The sequence below is a fragment of the Hyaena hyaena genome, unplaced genomic scaffold (assembly GCF_003009895.1).
Source record: "Hyaena hyaena isolate Hyena2069 unplaced genomic scaffold, ASM300989v1 scaffold_340, whole genome shotgun sequence".
Classification (NCBI taxonomy): domain Eukaryota; kingdom Metazoa; phylum Chordata; class Mammalia; order Carnivora; family Hyaenidae; genus Hyaena; species Hyaena hyaena.
In genome coordinates, this window is record NW_024080972.1 from 222,554 (window position 1) to 239,945 (window position 17,392).

The window sequence follows — 17,392 nt, forward strand, 5'->3', positions numbered from 1 at the left end:
CTGTAATGCTTTCATTTTGGTCTTAACTTTAAAAGGAAACTTTTAAGAACAATTATTTGAGCATTACACATGGGGAGTAGTGATTTTGTGAGCATCTCAATATTTTCTTTGATATGAGAAGATTATGAGATCAGTAGTAACTACAATGTGGAGCATCCTTAGTTAAATATGGCAGCTCATTAACGTGTGGATTCTAGGCAAAGGTTGTGTTATAATTGGAGTCTAAGTTGCAAAATACGCTTGACTCCAAAAATCCATCATCAATGTTTCCAAGGTAATTGCCTATAAAGATGTGAGAGTGGAGATAGGAAGAGCCAAAGGGAAATGAGCTGGGGATTTACAGAGATTATGGGCAAGGCATGGTTACACATAGATGAAGAAATTGGACATTTGGTTTACATTTACCTAAGTCTCCAGTATCTGGGTTACATGCATTTCATGTGTAAGATAGTATATGTGGGTGTGGGTGTGTGCATGCACATAACTGTATGTCTAGAAAATGGACGTTAATTGAATGGAAGAATCAATTGAGTTTACAAAGAGATTGACATCATTGTTTGTTCAGATGAATCAGAGTTATAGTTCCAACCAGAGGCTCATTTAGAGGAATGGAGTAAGCCCACAACTTATCGTAAAAACTCTGCTGATGAATGCACATAATCCCAGAGTGCTCTTCACAAATAATTTTTGAAAGTTAATTTTCCCAGTTTGGGGGGTTGGGGGGGAGGGAAGAATGACTAGAGAAAATGCTGAGAACATGACTTAGTTGAAGGCTCACGTCAAATATTAAGGCTAGTGATAACAAAGGAGTTTTAAATTGAAATTAGAGATGTGGTTGAAAGAAATGGTACAAATGGAAACATGGAAAAGTATGAAAGAAATTTGAAATAATTACTATTTCAGTTCAATTTAGTAAATATATATTGAATAGAAATAGACTATAAATAGATTTGCAAGAATACAAGGATGAGTAAGAGTCCTTTCCTTCTAGAAGTTTATAGTTATAGAGGAGGAAAAATAATTTCCCCTCTACACTTCTAAGTTCTTGGCTAAGAAACCCTGTAATAAAACAAACAGATTAACAGGAGAAAAACAAACAGAAGTTTAATAACATGCATACCTCCTGTATACATGGGAGATATCCATGGAAGATAATTCCCCCAAATGTCCAACCCACACCTTAAATACCATCTCCAGCTAAAGACAAAAGAAGATGTTGAGGCAAGTAAAGGAGTCAGTAATGGAAGACTACCAAGGAAAGCACCATAAACAAGTGTAAGGTTGCTGTGCAGATTTAAGTCCTCTACTGATAAGACTTTCTAGAGATTTAGTCATCCTTCTCTTCATGATACAGAGAAGATGACACCCTTACAAATGGAGATTTTTCTTATTAACACCAATATCTCCTTTAAAAAAAGGTAACTTCTATGTGTTTTTCAGAGCTTCTGTGTCTGCTGTTTCTTAAAAATAGCCATTTCAAGAGACTCAAAGAGGCATATTTTGGGGTGGCACATTCTGTTCTCCTTCACAGTTTGCCACAAAAGAGATGAGCATTTAGCAGAAACCGGGGAGTGTAGAAGTAGATGAAACTACTGTCAGAATTCAAACTTGGAAAGGTTTACTTTTATAAGGCCATAAAATATAGTCTTTTAAAAAATGAAAGTGTCAGAAATGACAGAAACGGAGGTCAAAGGGAGGATGGGAGGCAGATTCCAGATGGTAGAAACACCACAGGGAAAGCTTTAGGTTTTAAAGTATTAAAAGGCTAGAGAGCCCCGGAAGCTATTGATGAGGATGAGGAAGCCTCCGCAGGTACAGGCAGAAATCGTCTGAAACAGAAGAATTCGTCAAGTTGTTTCTGAACCTTCCCATCTCCAAATTAAGTAAGTCTGTGTACAGATCACTATTTCCAAATGACAAACTTTCAGGTATTTCTGTAGATGGTTTTAAGTGATTACCTAATAACGGTCTAACTTAATTCCCAGTAGAAGCTCTGAAATCTACATAGGTAGGGATGCAATCTACAGGTGCCCAGATAAATTATTTAGATGTGTAAATATACAAACCTCTTTAGACTTGGTCACTTGTGGTGACCTCAAACTGGAAGTCCAGCACATGAGGACTACCAAAGGGTGATGTTCAAACTCTGTAAGTTATTTTAAGAGCTAAATAAATGTTAGCAGGATTTTAAGCAGAAAACCTTTAAGTTAAAAACAATTAGTGCACCTAGGTGGTTCAGTCAGTTAAGTGTCCAACTCTTGATATTGGCTCGGGTCATGATCTGATGGTGAGATCATGGTGAGATGGAACCCTATGTTAGGGTCTGTGCTGACAGTGCAGAGCCAACTTGGGACTCTCTCTCTCTCTCTTCATGAATAAATAAACATTAAAAAATAAAGTAAAAATAGTTTACTCATCTGTATAGGAAATCAGCACCTGAATCCTGCTTTAATGGAATCATTAGGGTGCTTTCTAGAATATTTTTTTAAAGGCAAATATCCACATACAGACTACCTTCTTAAAACAAATCATTTAATTGGCTTTTCTGTGGCTTGAAATCATCCGGGCTAAAAAAAGGGAGGGGCGGTAATAGATTATTTAAAAATTCAAATTAGAGACCAGATAAAGTTTACTGTATCATAATTTGACCACAAAAATTTACACATCTTTTTTTCCCCTAGATAAAAAATAGTGTCTAGCATCTATTTGATTTTGGATCATTTGACATTAGTTAACACATTTTCCCCCGATTCTTTCAAAATTATTATACATTTAAAACAATTCTCACATTTACAGCTATATTCAAGTGATATTTTGTCAACATTTCCTTGAGCTTTATTTATTAAACGCTTCAGGAGAATTAGGAATCACACTTTCTTTTTACAAGTAGGCTGTTATCGCACATTTTTTAGAGATTATTCTTTGTATTGACAATCCAAAAGCAGACAAAACAACTAATTTAAATGTTGTACAAAGAATAATAATATAAAATTCCTTTATTTTTTATCAAAGTGGCTTAAAAAGGATTCTATCACTAAGATAATGAACAGAAAGTAAATATAATCCTCAGAATTTTAACTAAGTGTAAATAAAAAAGCCTTTTAAACTTCTGTTGCGCCCTCTTGTGGTAGGAAAGCAAATGTTTAGAAGTATATATTTCACATTTCTTTGCCAATTAATTACCCTTCATATAAAACTTTTTTCAAGTGAGTCATGTTCAATGATGCATTTTATGTTAAGTTCGTGAAACAGACTAAAAAGAGTAGAAATATGTCACCTATTGTTAAATTTCTGAACATTAAATTATATGAATGTTTCCTTGCTATTTTAAATAATTATTACTTTTGTAATTAATGCCTTTTCTTAAGTTTAAGATAAAAGAGAGAAGTTAATATCATAGAATATACCATAAAATATAAATCAACTCTCTACAGAAAATAATCCAGATTATTTTGTGTATTGTTATTACTTGATTGATATATTTAAAAAGTGAACAAATCTCAGACACTTTTATATTCAAATATTCATATTCCTAACAGCCTCTGGTTTTCAGATCACTCCATGTAACATAAAATACTTAATGCAAGAAGAGAGCTTCATTCCAAGAGAGTAATTATTTTCCTGAGAACCTAGGAAATGAGCATCATTGTAGCTTACAAATTACGATGTGAAGACACTGTCTCAGAAATCTGACATTGGTAGATGGTGGTTATTTCGGATTGTTTTCCTTTCCAAAAGTACAATTTAATTTTCATGACTATAACAGGGAAACAATTTATGCAATGGTGAAAAATGATGAGAAAATGTTATAAGAAGAATAGGATATAGCATCAATGAATACAAAAGGGCAGAGCAATTCAGGCAGAAAAAGAGTAAAGTATCAGAAAACATAAATTAGTGACATAATAATATGTATTTCCACCTATTAGTACACAAATAATTTATAGTTGAATTTCATAGACATGACATTGTTTTTTAAAGACATTTAGCCAATAGCCAGCATACACAATTCATTCTCTCAGTTACTTAAAATAAAAACATTTCAATGTGTTAGGAAATAATGTCTTATTCCTTAGAGCTACTAGTTTTTCTTTTTTAAAAAAATTTTTCTTTCTTTCTTTCTTTCTTTCTTTCTTTCTTTCTTTCTTTCTTTCTTTCTTTCTTCCTTCCTTCCCTCCTTCCTTTCTTTCCCCCCTTCCTTCCTTCCCTCCTTCCTTCCTTCCTTCCCTCCTTCCTTCCTTCCCTCCTTCCTTCCTTCCTTCATCCCTATATCTTAACTGATTCTCTGATCATCTTCCAGTTTCTCCCTTCTTCTAGCATTCATTATCTAAAACTTATATTAGTCCCTAAACCACAAAACATTTGCTCACAAGTGTGGGTTATCAGAAAAGAACCTCAACTCTTTAAGAACTTCCAAACCTTAAGAATCAGTAATTTCATGCATTCATCCCGGAGATTGTGTTTATATTAGAAGTAACAGATCTCACGCTTCACAAAATCAAAATAACAATTTCTTGGAGTCAGGAATGAGAGGAAATGGGGCAAAGAGAGGTATTGTAAGTTTTTCCCAGTATGTTGTATATGGAATTGCTTTTGAATGACTCCTGTGCGTCAGAAATCCGGAGCAACGGTGGCAATTAGGGAAGATGTCACTTTCATCTGAAGTTCAGAAGTGGGGGAGGAGAGTGGGGGGGACAAAAGAAAAGGAGAGGAAGTGGAGAGAGGAGAGGAGGGATAGAGATGAAGGAGGGCACATCCTGAAAAGATAATCCCTGTACTATCATGACATCATCCCTCTGCATGTATATATAGGGAATGGCCAAAGCATCTCTCATAGTTCACTTTCAAAGTCAGCTGAAGGCAGAGGAAGAGCTAGAGAAAGCCCCCTTCAGTGTGCCTGTGACGTTTAAGGACTTGGCTTGCTAGAAGGCTCAAGATGATGACAGCAATGAAAATCCAGCTGGTATGCATGGTAGTGCTGGCTCTCAGCTCTTGGAGCCTTTGCTCAGGTAAGCGCTGCTACACTTCACAGTTCCCTGAAGTGATTTCTTTTTCCTTTTTTTTGCACTGTGCTGTTACTGATGTTAATGCAGCCAGGGAGAAGAGTTTCTCTTCTATTCTGTTTGCTTTTTAGTGATAGAAACTGAATATATTCATTCTCTGTCTTTATGATTACAAGAACTGAAAGATTTCCTTCCTCTTTTTAAATCAGCAAAATAATAGAAGAGATTTCAATGAAACCCTTCATGCCCTCCGTTTGGAATGTAACCACCAGAGTAGGAAAAAAAAAATATGTAGAACTTAAATTAGGCTGGTCCCTATCTGATGAGAAGTACAGATGCAGTGCCTGTCAGAGTGCAAACCCATAGTTAGAATCCATTCCATTCAAAATGCTTTTTCTCATTCTTGGTCATTCTCTCAGGAAGCAGTAGCAACTCCCTCCCCCAGATTATTTTCTGAACTGTGTGTGTATGTTAACATGCAAATAAAGTGAACACTGATGTTTAATGAGTAAATGAATGAACCATTGTTTATAGAAAATTATTTCTAAAAAAGTAATAAATATTCCAAGTATTTTTTGAAAATACATTTTATATAGTCTATGTGACAAATAGGTATATTATTAATTTAATTTTTGCATGCTGTTTAAGTTGATACAAAATGTAATTGGAAAATTGGCATGTTCATATTAATAAAAATTATTTACCAGTAGATTATTTTGCATGTGATAATTGAGAGACCATGTACTGCTCAGTATCTATCAGTAACTTACCTTGAAAATAAGATATAAATTTAAAAGAGTAACATGAAATGTTGCAATATTGCAATATGTTCCCATTAATGTTTGAAAAATAATCGACTGATCACACCAAAGTGGAAAGAATATATATGGGATAAATGCAGCAAAAATCATTTAACCTGTTTTATACTTTGGTAGTTTATAAATATAACATTGAAATGTTTAATTCAAACCTCTGCTGATTTTATTTAAATTATGAAATTAAATCTAGCAGAAGGTATAAGTGTTATGCAGCAAAAATTTTAATTTATTTTGATCACTAGAAAAAGATCTTGAACTAACTTTGCAAAATTTTTAATGATAAAAATACCAAATTTCCTACAATTATGATTTTATCTATTATAGGAGGTTACAGGTACAGGTAGAGTGTATGAGAAAAACTGGGTTATTGATTAAACGCTGTGTTCATTCATCTATTAGAACTTATTTATGTGATAAACCAAGATTTGTAGGGATTTTAGTATATATTTTTTCATAAATGGCTAAAGGAATCTGTCACTCCTTTGAAAAACAGATTCAGCCTTGAACAAATAGGAGAAGGTCTCTGGTGTATTTATTTCCTAGATACGGTGTAAGAAGTGGTTTCTTTATGTGTGACTCTTCTTTTTAATAACAGTGTACAGTGCAAGGAAGGTAATCATTGTAACCTCCACTTTGTTTTATGATAGATCGGAGTGTATGAATTAAGTCATCTAATTACGGTGTTCTATAACTCTATTTCTATTACTTATATATAGTGCTCTCTAAAGTTTTCTTCTCTGCAATATATTCATTAGTGGAAACTGGAATAGATATCCTATAAAAAGTCAGAAGTCCATTTTCAACACAACTACACATGTGCTGAAGGATAGCTCCACTTTTGCTTAGCCAATTTGCTTAATAACCTGTGATTAAATAGCTAAATACATAATTCTGAATTCTTATTTAAAGTAGAAAACCATATCTTTCAAATTATGTTTTGTAAAACAGCATCTCATGTTGACTAAACCTCAGTGTCTTTCTTATTCTAAAATTATCAGTAAACAATTCCTTTTGGTTTGTTAAAAAGTCTGTTGTATACACCTTTTCATTATAGTGTGTTTAAAATATCAATATGCATATAGTCTATATATGTAAACTATTGTTGGCAAAAGTTAACTGGCATTTTTAATGAGATCTCTATTATATGATATGTAATACCATATATTAATCATGTATTATATCATATATGAAATATAACCAGCTTTATTTTTTAATACTGAGATTCAGTGATTAAAAAACTTCAAGTCATCAATAGTTCTCAAGGCATATAATCTTGTGTTTATTTTCTCATAAGTGCTTCTATTATTCTAGCTGCTGGTTAGCCCAGAATAAAACCATAATTATATTTTCTGAATATTATTTTAAGGATAATAAATACATAGGAAAATAATAAGCCTTTAAGACTACTTTTTTGAGATTAATCTAAATTCTGTAGGTTACAATATAATTATATATGATTATATAGTAAACATGTGGTTTTGATTTTATTCAGATTCAGAAGAGGAAATGAAAGCATTAGAAGCAGATTTATTGACCAATATGCATACATCAAAGGTAACTTTTTTTTTCTTTAACCAAGGATTGAAAACTCTGTAAGCTCTTATTATAAACATGGTGTCCTTTTCCTATAGTGAATAACTTCCCATCAAGACTAAAAAGTTCATTGAGAGGCATTTCCTCTTTTGGGAAATTTTCCTTCAGTTCAAAGGAGTTAAGGGTGTTGTTGTGACAGGGACAGAAATTATAGTGACTATCAATCATTATATTGTAACTTTAATGAAATAGTCATATATTGTTTATGTGGAGATGAAAATGTATTTAAAGGAATGTTGTTTCCATTCCTACCACATTGTGTATGGCAAAAAGTATGCTTCAAATTAAGTATATACATGAAAACTAAGTGACAGTTTAGCCTTTTTTGTTATATTGGAAAGAGTAAAATGGAGTTCTAAATTAAAAATTGAAGTTCATGACAATTCATGAAAGAAATGTGGTAGAGAGTAAAGATCAACAGACTGGCAAACAGAAGCTTTGAGATCTAATTCTGCAACTGTGACTTATGAACTACCTGATCATAAGCAAGAGGGTTAGTTAACATCGTTTGCCTTCATTTCCTTATTTTTAAGTGCTGGATTGAGGTTCATGGTCTCCTAGACATTTACATTAAATCTATGCCTAGATTCTCCCTCTAACAAAAGTGTCATCTACACCTGCTTATTGCTGTTACTGAACCAACTGAAACTTTGTCTACTGGACCGTGTTATTCCTCTTTGGGGGTCTTGAAAACAAGGTGCCTAGATTCCAACCTGTACTTAGGAATAAAACACAATTAAGATATACGTGATTACCATGCTACCACACAGAACTGATTTACCTAGAGTGAGTCAATTAGTGTATATCTAAAGGCAGAAATAGAGAATGGGGTTCTCAATCAAAAGATGTTTCTCAAAGAAAAATAAATATTGAGTTAAGCAGAACCCTGGTACAATCACTATTATAGCCCTAGGATATCAAGGCAGAGGTTTCAACAGATATTATCGTAAGAAAGTAAACACTCAGACCCATCTAATTTCTGAAGCAATACCTCAACTCCGGTCCTGTACTTCAGGTTTCTCTCCATTCACTGGGTAAGCACATTCCAGGTACAACAATCCCTATTATATCTGTAGAATTGTGTGGGTAGAAAGGAAAATACCCTTTTTTGGTATGTATTTGGGAGTGTGGAATATTTTTATCTGAAAGCTAACAAAGATTCATTGTCTGCTATGATCCTTAAAAGCCATTTGGGAAAAATTTAAGTGCATATATTTTCACCATTGCCCAGATCTACAAAAGCTGAAAGAACTGAGACCAATTTTTTTTTCATAATTGTGTAGGTTTCATATCAGGAATGATCAGATTTAGTTTGGTCATTAAACCTCAATAATCAAATAATAACCTTAAGATAATGGATCCTTCACTGAATACTTAGAGTCAGAGGAGCAATGGTTACAACTGCTTCATCTCTATAATAGGAAGACAAGTGAAGCCAATCATCTACATTTAGAAATGGGACAGGTTAGAAATGACTTAATTACAGAGTAGAGATTTTACCTCTATAATTCTAAATTTAAATGGACACATCAAAGTCCTAAATAATCCTCAAAATGTAGTATAGTTTGGAGAGTACTAGCTACCTTGTGAAAATGTGGAAGTAGAGTTGTGACTCCTTCCCTAGAGTTCCAAGGGAAAAACAATCCCAATTTATGGAATGGTTTAGTGTTTCTTTTTTAAAAGAAATACATAAAAATACAGGCACAATAGACTTTTTCTCTTTTATTTAGTCTTGGAATATGTCTCTAAAACAGATCATGGAAAAAAAATTGAATCTTGTTGCCTCCTTCCAGTTGAAATAAATAAAATAGAGTCTATAATGAGAAAGCACCCAGAAGCATAATTACTTCAATTTTTCTGTTAGGATGGGAACAAAAAGATCATTCCTTATGTTTTACAAAACTACTGTGATTTCATTCTCCTTGACTCAATTGATTTTTGGTGTGTGTAGCGTTCTATGCAAATGAAAACTCCAAACTTATGAATATTTTAGCTAAATTAACACATTTAAAATTGTAAGAGATTAATATTTGATATTGGGAGAATTACGTTATTTAAAGCTTCAGAAAGCTTCATTTCTTTTTTCAATTTTACAGATAAAATATGTGAAGTATTTTACTTTTAAAGTAAAGGTATTTAGACCTTAAAATATTAATGTGAAAATTTACTTAAGCAACAGAAAGTTAAGCGAGAGGCCAAAGCTTGAAAAGTGGAAGATATTATTTTTTCTCATAATACAATTCTTTTTATTACCAGCACTAGTACTTTCCTATTGCTCTATTCAGAAAGAGAAACTGGTATATAGTTTGTTTTCTTCAGGATCTCAAAAAGCTGCTAAAATGTTGTAATTTTCTATGATCAAACTTGATGCCTCATATACAGTAGGAGTTTAATAAATATTTTTGACCTAACAATGGGAATCTAGGATTCATTATTAACCATCATACTTTGTATTCAACTATAAAACTTCAGAGCTCCACCACAGATGACTTTAATTATTTTCAATTCTGTGAAATGCTTGAATTCACAATTTGCTGGACTTATCTGAGTTCAGTGTATTACAAGGAGTAAGTCATAGTCATATGGATTAGCTCCTATTTAATTAAGGCAACATAAATTTGGCCAGAATCTCATTTAGTATTAAAAAGTTAAATCAAGTAATGGTAAGTAAAAACTACAAATATTCTTGTTTTCCTTATCTTGAAACCAAGAAGAGATAATATTCTAAATTTTTTATCTATAGGCTTAGGTCTATTATAAACATTTGTATAAAATAATTTAATAAGTAAGAATGTTTATTGTTAAAGAAAAATTATTCATGACACTAGCTAAACATAATAGGGGAGACTTTATTCAAGAGAAATTACTAAAATGGGAGTTTGGCAGAGATTGGGCTCAACTCCAAACACAACAATGGCAAGTGTGCATTTATAGCCAAGAAGCACGTGAGGGTTAGTGAATGGAATGAGGAAACATTAAGGCTAGAAAGATTATTGCCAGAAGACACAAGATTGTGATATTAAGGACAAAAATTTCATCAATTATCTGATATTTGATCAGATATCTAGGGTGATCAGATATCATGGGTGAGTCATTTGCAATAAATGGGCTCAGCAACCTTCTTGCTAAAATTGGACTAAGTGGATTAAGGGCCAAGCCTGAGGTTGGGACCTAGTCAAGAAGTGGACTTAAAGGAGCCTGATTCAAGGAAAGAGAGTCTTTACCATTTTCCTGAAAATGTTCTCAAATACATGATGTCTAGTTAGAGATTCTTCAGTCAGTAATGAATTCTCTGCTGGCTGTATTTCTAATGTGACTTTAAATAATTGTATTATTGCATCATGTAGTGACTATTTTAACTGACAGAAGGAAATCAGATGACTAATTCAGTCTCCTCATCTGAAAGAAAGAAAGAAAGAAAGAAAGAAAGAAAGAAAGAAAGAAAGAAAGAAAGAAAGAAAGAAAGAAAGGGAGAGAGGGCTGAAGGAAGGAAGGAAGGAAGGAAGAATCAGATAACATTAGTCCTGACAGATACTTTATGAATAAAGCTTTCTGTGGTCAAACTAGTTTGGGAAATTCATGACACTATATTGACACCATTAAAAGTTACAATGAATATTTGCAAGTAAAAAGCTCTGAGGATATCTAAGTTCAAGAAATCTTTAAATTTCCTTTAAATTCAAGTTTTCCAATTTACTTGACAGTGGAACTCTTTTAAAAACAATGAGTGCAAAACCAGTGTTCTAAGAAGTACATGTTAGCACGCACTCAATTAGGGGCCCCGGGTGGGCGGAGAGGAAGGGGCTCAGTCAGTTAAGCATGGTCGCTTAGGTCCTGATCTCATGGTTCATCCGGCTCTCTGCTGACAGCTCAGAGCCTAGAACCTGCTACAGAGTCTGCCCCTTCCCGCTCACACTCTGTCTCTTTCTCTCTCTCTCTCTCAAAAAAATTGAGCTTTCTAAATGTAAAATTATGGTATCCCATTAATTGGAATGATATAAGGCATTGGCCAGACAATGGAGCATGTTGTCTCTAAGTTTTCCATAATAGAATAAGCAATGGCTGGAAAATTGTATTCAAGAAGTATAGTTGTAAGGATTTCCAAACTGGTTAAAACCATTATATATTACCTTATTATATATCATAATAATATTATCAAGTAAATATCCTTATATTCATGTATTTGCATGTTCTTAGGATAAAATCTTAAGGAGTGTGCACATTCATAATTTTAATAAAACATCCTTCAAAAAATTATAACAATCTACGCCAAGATCAACAAATATTTAGAAAAGGTAGTGTGTTTCTCTCCAAGTCCCTATAACTACACCAACGAAGGTACCTATCCTTCTGAAAGTCTTCTGATCTGATAGTGGCTAAGCTGACCATCTTTCCACATATTTCTCTTTGATAAATGATTCTGTGACTTGTTTACTTATATCACTTATCCAAGGTTTAAAGTTTTTATTTTTTTTTAATTTGTGGATTCAACAGTTTCTTTTTAAAGAGCTCTGTGTTAAGGATATTAATATTTTATGGCAGGTTTTACAGTATAGCTTGCTTCTTGTGTTAGTTCAGGTTGTTAATTTTCCAGAGATGTTTTACATGTTTATGTATTTAAAGTTATCCTTTTCTTTATGGATCATGGTTCCGATATTTGCTTAATAACACCTTTCTAGGTTCATAAAGTAAATTCTATATATTTAAACATTATTTTATTTTTACTCTATTTAACCTATCTGGATATTGTTAGAATACAATATATCAAGAAAGTTATAACCAGTTCTAAGTCCAGACTTCCTGATAGCCTACTGTCCCAAGGATCTCAAACACAAACTTTCTATATGCTATACACTCATTTGTACTTGGACCAAATTTGAAGATATTATATTTTCTTCTGTTGAGTGTAATGTTTACTCTTGTTTTATTAATTCTCTCCTTTGATTACCGAGTCTTTAAAATACCCTTCAATAAGTTGTAGAGTAAGTTCCTCCTTATTACAATTTTATTTTTCTAAATCTTCTTGGTTATTCTCACACATTCAGACTTCCAAATAAACATTGTAATTACTTTGCCAAATCCCTATCTCCAAATTCCAGTCTCACCATATTTTCCAAATTGGAACTTTGATTTGCAATTGCATTCCAGTTGGGGAGCAATTCAGAGAGAACTGACATATGATATTATTGTTATGGAATCTTCCCATCATGATTGTGTGCTCATTCACGTGTGTGTGTGTGTGTGTGTGTGTGTGTGTGTGTGTGCCTTTAAGAAAAATGTATGCTTTCTTTCATTTATGCCCTTTGAAATTTTTGTTAATTTTTATTATTTCACCTTTAGCTTCTCCTAAGTTCTTATGTTTCCTCATTTATGACTATTGGCACACAGGAAAATTATTGATGAAAATAGTGGCTTCAGACCCAATCTTATTAGAAAAAAGTAGTAATTCTAGAAAATATTATTATTTGCAAATAAATAAATTGATCAGCTATGTTGCTGTTTATGAGAATTATCAATGTATGGGATAGATTAGAGATTTCACATTATTGTAATTGTCCTAATCGATTAGTATCATCATAGTCCATACTCAATTAGACACTAAACTATAGTAAAGACAATGGTATTTTTAATATCTTTATCTGTGATGTATACATAAGAATTTATACATTTATACTCTCTAGTATTTCTATATTTTTGCTTTGCTTATGTATGTATGCATGTGTATAACTGTATTACATTTTAAAAAATAGAGTTTACAAGGAACTGGCACTAATCAATTTTGTGATATAAAGTTACTAAAGTAATAACAATGTATTTATTAGGCTGGAGTAACAATGAGACCCTAAAATGTAATGGCTTAACACATGGAAATTTATTTCTTATTCATATGATATGAGATTTAATTACATACTTTAAAAGTTTTTAAGCACCAATTTTTTTTCTATATTTCAGACCAGTAAAGCAGGTGTTTCTTCTTGGAAAATGACCCTGCTAAATGTTTGCAGTTTTGTGAATAACCTGAACAGCCAGGCAGAAGAAACAGGAGACCTTCGTGAGGACGAGCTTATTTCAAGAAGGAAATTTCCCACTGCCTTAGATAACTTTAGCTTGGAAGCGATGTTGACAATATACCAGCTCCAAAAAATCTGTCACAGCAGGGCCTTTCAACACTGGGAGGTAAAGCAAAAACAGAATATGAATATAATTATCGTTATACTACTTAGCTCTCATTTGTACTGATTTTTTTCCACCCTGATCATTATCATAACAGGAAGACTTACAAATATTAAAAAAGAATAAACCATGTGTTGAGGTTAACATTCCTTCAGATCTTCAAAGTGTCCTTCAAATATTTGGAGTTTGGAAAAATATTTTTTCTTCAGTCTTAAAAGGGGGGTATATCTTAAGGCAGATTTGATCCACATGCTTTTATTGTGTTTAAATGAATGGCATACTCAGGCAATTTTTGGTGGTGGCGTGCCTACAAAATAAGAACTCAAAATGTGTTTTTAGAAACATTAAGTCATGTGTATTTTCTATAAACAAACATAAAACATAAAACACCAAAGGTTCAATTTGTATGTGAATATAATAAGCAAATAAAACTGGAAAATACCCATATATATATGCCATATATATATGTATATTCCTATTCCATATATATGCCATATATATATATATATATATATATATATATATATTTCAATTGAGTACATGGATTTCAGGCATCCTTAGCATCTAAATCAAGTCCACTAAGAGCCAAGACAGCCCAAATCCATTATACAGAACTACACTGTAGTGGATGAATCAGTTGTATTTAATACCATAGTAGTGATTTATTGCCTTTGGTTTTGGAATATTTGTTAGTTTGAAGAAGGAAAAGAGAAATAAAAATGCTTTACTTATTTATTTATTTTTATTCTTTTAATTAAAAAATTTTTTGATGTTTATTTATTTTTGAGAGAGAGACACACACACAGAGTGCGAGTGGGGGAGGGTCAGAGAGAAAGGGAGACACAGAATCTGAAGCGGGCTCTAGTGACTTAGCCGGTCACTGGGCTGAAACTCACTTACGGTGAGATCAGACCTAAGCCAAAGTGGGGTGCTCAACTGACTGAGCCACCTATGCACCCCAAAACGAAAATGCTTTAAAGAAAAATTTTTGTTTTTTAATTTCCCAACAAGGGTCGGGAGGCACATGGGTGCCTCAGATGCTTGAGCCTCTGACTCTTGATTTGGGTTCAGGTCATGATCTCACATTTTGTGAGTTCTGAGTTTGAGCCCTGCATTGGGCTCTGCGCTGACAACGAAGAGCTTGCTTGGGATTCCCTCTCTCTCTGCCTCTTCATCTCTTACACTCTCTTTCTCTCTCAAAATGAATAAATAAACATTTAAATAAGTAAGTAAATAAACAGATTTCCCAACAAAGGAAATTAACATCTAAGAGAGAGTTGCTTCATGTTTTATATTTTGACTTTACACTCACATTGGGAATCAGAGGGTGCCTTTGCTGCTAAAACAGCAATCCCTCTAAATGACTATCACAGATACTCTGCCAAAAAGAAGAAATGCAAGACAGAACTTCTAGTGTTTATTTTAACTTGTAAACAAAAAGATGTTTTCTAGATGAAAGACCAAAAAACCTAGCTTTAATTTTACTACTCACCTCTGAATTCTAATTCCAGCTAAGTAACTTAGTCTTTAAAATATTGTTTATATCAATAAAACTTGAAAAATGTTGATTTTAACATAGTGGAATGTCAATTGTGTGCTATTTATCCAGGAATTAAAAACAACTCAATAAACTATTATACACAAAAATCAGGTGCGAATAAGTTTAGAACTTTCACTTTTTTAAATGTTACTGAGTGATTTAAAACAAGACCTATAATATCATTCAAAACATAATACAAATTACAGATCGTGTTCATAGAGAAATGTACAATTAAGAAACTAGATTGTCTGACAGTAGCTCTTTTTCCTTCTCTGAAACTAAATAGCTGTGGGTTGCAATAAAGTACTTGGTGATAAGATTCAGTGCATATGTATCATAATTAAAAACTTCACCTCCTGGTAGTATTTCTTATAATGACCCCAAATTTAGAGAACAATCACAAGTACAAATGCAATTTTCATATTGAACATTTTTTAAAACTTCACTCAAATTATGTGTAAAATTCTGGGTAGCGTTCTTAAATATTTTCTGCTAGCTATAATTTGTGAATCACAACTATACCAGAAAGAAGTATTCAGAACCTACTTTTAGAATATGGCATATTTAATGACATATTAGGTAAGATTCTATGTGGAGATGAACTCCCTTAAGTTATTAAATCTGAATTTGCTTCTAATTATTAGGCACCACAATCTAAAGAGATCTTTACTATTTCACATGTGTTAATTGCTACAGCAACTAAACTAAACAGAGTAGGCAATCCTCTCTCTGAGACTAAGAAATGGATCTTTGGAATGGCTTTCAAGTCAAGTCAGTAATTAACCTCAAGAAATATAAAATCCTGTGGCCTTTCAAGGCCCAAACTGGGTTACAAAATTCAAAACTCTATATTTGTTGTGATTTATAATACATTTTCATAACATTTTAGTCTATCATAAAGTAAAGCCTGAACCATACTTGAAGATCTACTAGGTATGTTGCTTCAGTTGCGGGTATTAGTATGTGGCCTTGAACAGAGAATCGGAAAAACGACATTCTCATCCTGTCTCAGTCACTTGATAGTCATCTGTCCTTGGGCAAACCATCTGATTGCTTGAAACCTCATACATCTTATCCATGTATGTCTTATTGTCTGAATAGCAAATGAGATAAAATGTAGCAAAATACCCTGAAAGACATAGTTTGATTCATATTCTGCCTCTCTTGCAGCTAATTCAGGAGGATGTTCTTGATGCTGGAAATGACAAAGATGAAAAAGAAGAAGTTATAAAGAGAAAGATACCTTACATTCTGAAACGGCAGCTATATGAGAATAAACCTAGAAGACCCTACATACTAAAAAGAGGTTCTTACTACTACTGAGAGGATAAATATTTTATTTACATGTGATTGTGATTTATCACCCTTCACTTAAATATCAAGTTATATTTGTGTGGTAATGTGACAGTACACAACTATTGTGTCTTTCTGCAATTGTGGTTTATTGGATACGATTTTTCTGCATTAATATAAATTGGACTAAATGTTTTAAAATAAATCTAGATCTTGCGCATGATAATGTGTTGTGTATAATTGGAGTAGATATTAATTAAGCCACATGTAGAATGTGTTGTAATTTTGCAAAGCACTTAATGGGTTGTTTAAACAGTAAAAATGTTTGACATTTTAAACCAAACGATGAAGGATTATAATGGAGTCCTAAGGCAAAGTCTAACCTAAGTGTCATTAACCCAAAACAAAGTAATAGTACTTCTTTTATTATTTGATTTTTTTTTAATTAAAAGAACTACACATTCTTTTCCAAGACTCACACAAATCTTTCAGATATAGGGAAGGTTATAGTGATAAAATGGGTTCATCTTAAAAGGATGATTAATGAACTATTGTTAATTATGCTATTTTAATGAAGGCTCTTCACCTGAATTTGTCTTTCTGTTAAATAAACTTAATGGTAATAAAAAGCAATGAGCCATCAGAACCACATATTTCTCTGAAAATGTACTTCCATTAGAAGAGTTACCTTTTACTGACTTTTCCCCCTGACACACTTTGATCCAGTAAATGATAACTTTATTTTTAAATTCATTAGGAATTTGTGTGACTATTATTTTTTCCAAATAGAAATCATTCAAAAAAATTTTTATGTCTTTATTTTGAGAGACAGATACAGAGAACAAGTGAGAGGGGGGCAGAGGGAGACAGAGAGCAATTGGAGAAGGGTCAGAGAGAGAAGGAGACAGAATCTGAAGCAGGCTCCGGACTCTGAGCTGGACAGATGCGGGGCTCAAACCCATGGACCATGA

The 17,392-nt window shown here is 32.8% G+C and overlaps 1 protein-coding gene across 1 annotated transcript; it reads left to right on the forward strand.

Annotated features, from left to right (window-relative positions):
* The first annotated feature begins 4,871 nt into the window (after window positions 1-4,871).
* On the forward strand, window positions 4,872-16,586 carry NTS (neurotensin). Its single transcript, XM_039249519.1, has 4 exons — window positions 4,872-5,009; window positions 7,314-7,375; window positions 13,367-13,591; window positions 16,299-16,586. Exons 1-4 carry the CDS (start codon window positions 4,937-4,939, stop codon window positions 16,449-16,451), a joined length of 513 nt encoding a protein of 170 aa, XP_039105450.1. The 5' UTR covers window positions 4,872-4,936; the 3' UTR covers window positions 16,452-16,586.
* The last annotated feature ends 806 nt before the right edge of the window (window positions 16,587-17,392 follow it).

Excerpts from the sequence above, each read along its gene's own strand:
- NTS (XM_039249519.1), top strand. The coding sequence starts at position 4,937 with ATGATGACAGCAATGAAAATCCAGCTGGTATGCATGGTAGTGCTGGCT. Across the intron at positions 7,376-13,366 it reads CCAATATGCATACATCAAAG|ACCAGTAAAGCAGGTGTTTC; the intron begins GTAACTTTTTTT and ends TCTATATTTCAG. Across the intron at positions 13,592-16,298 it reads GGGCCTTTCAACACTGGGAG|CTAATTCAGGAGGATGTTCT; the intron begins GTAAAGCAAAAA and ends CCTCTCTTGCAG.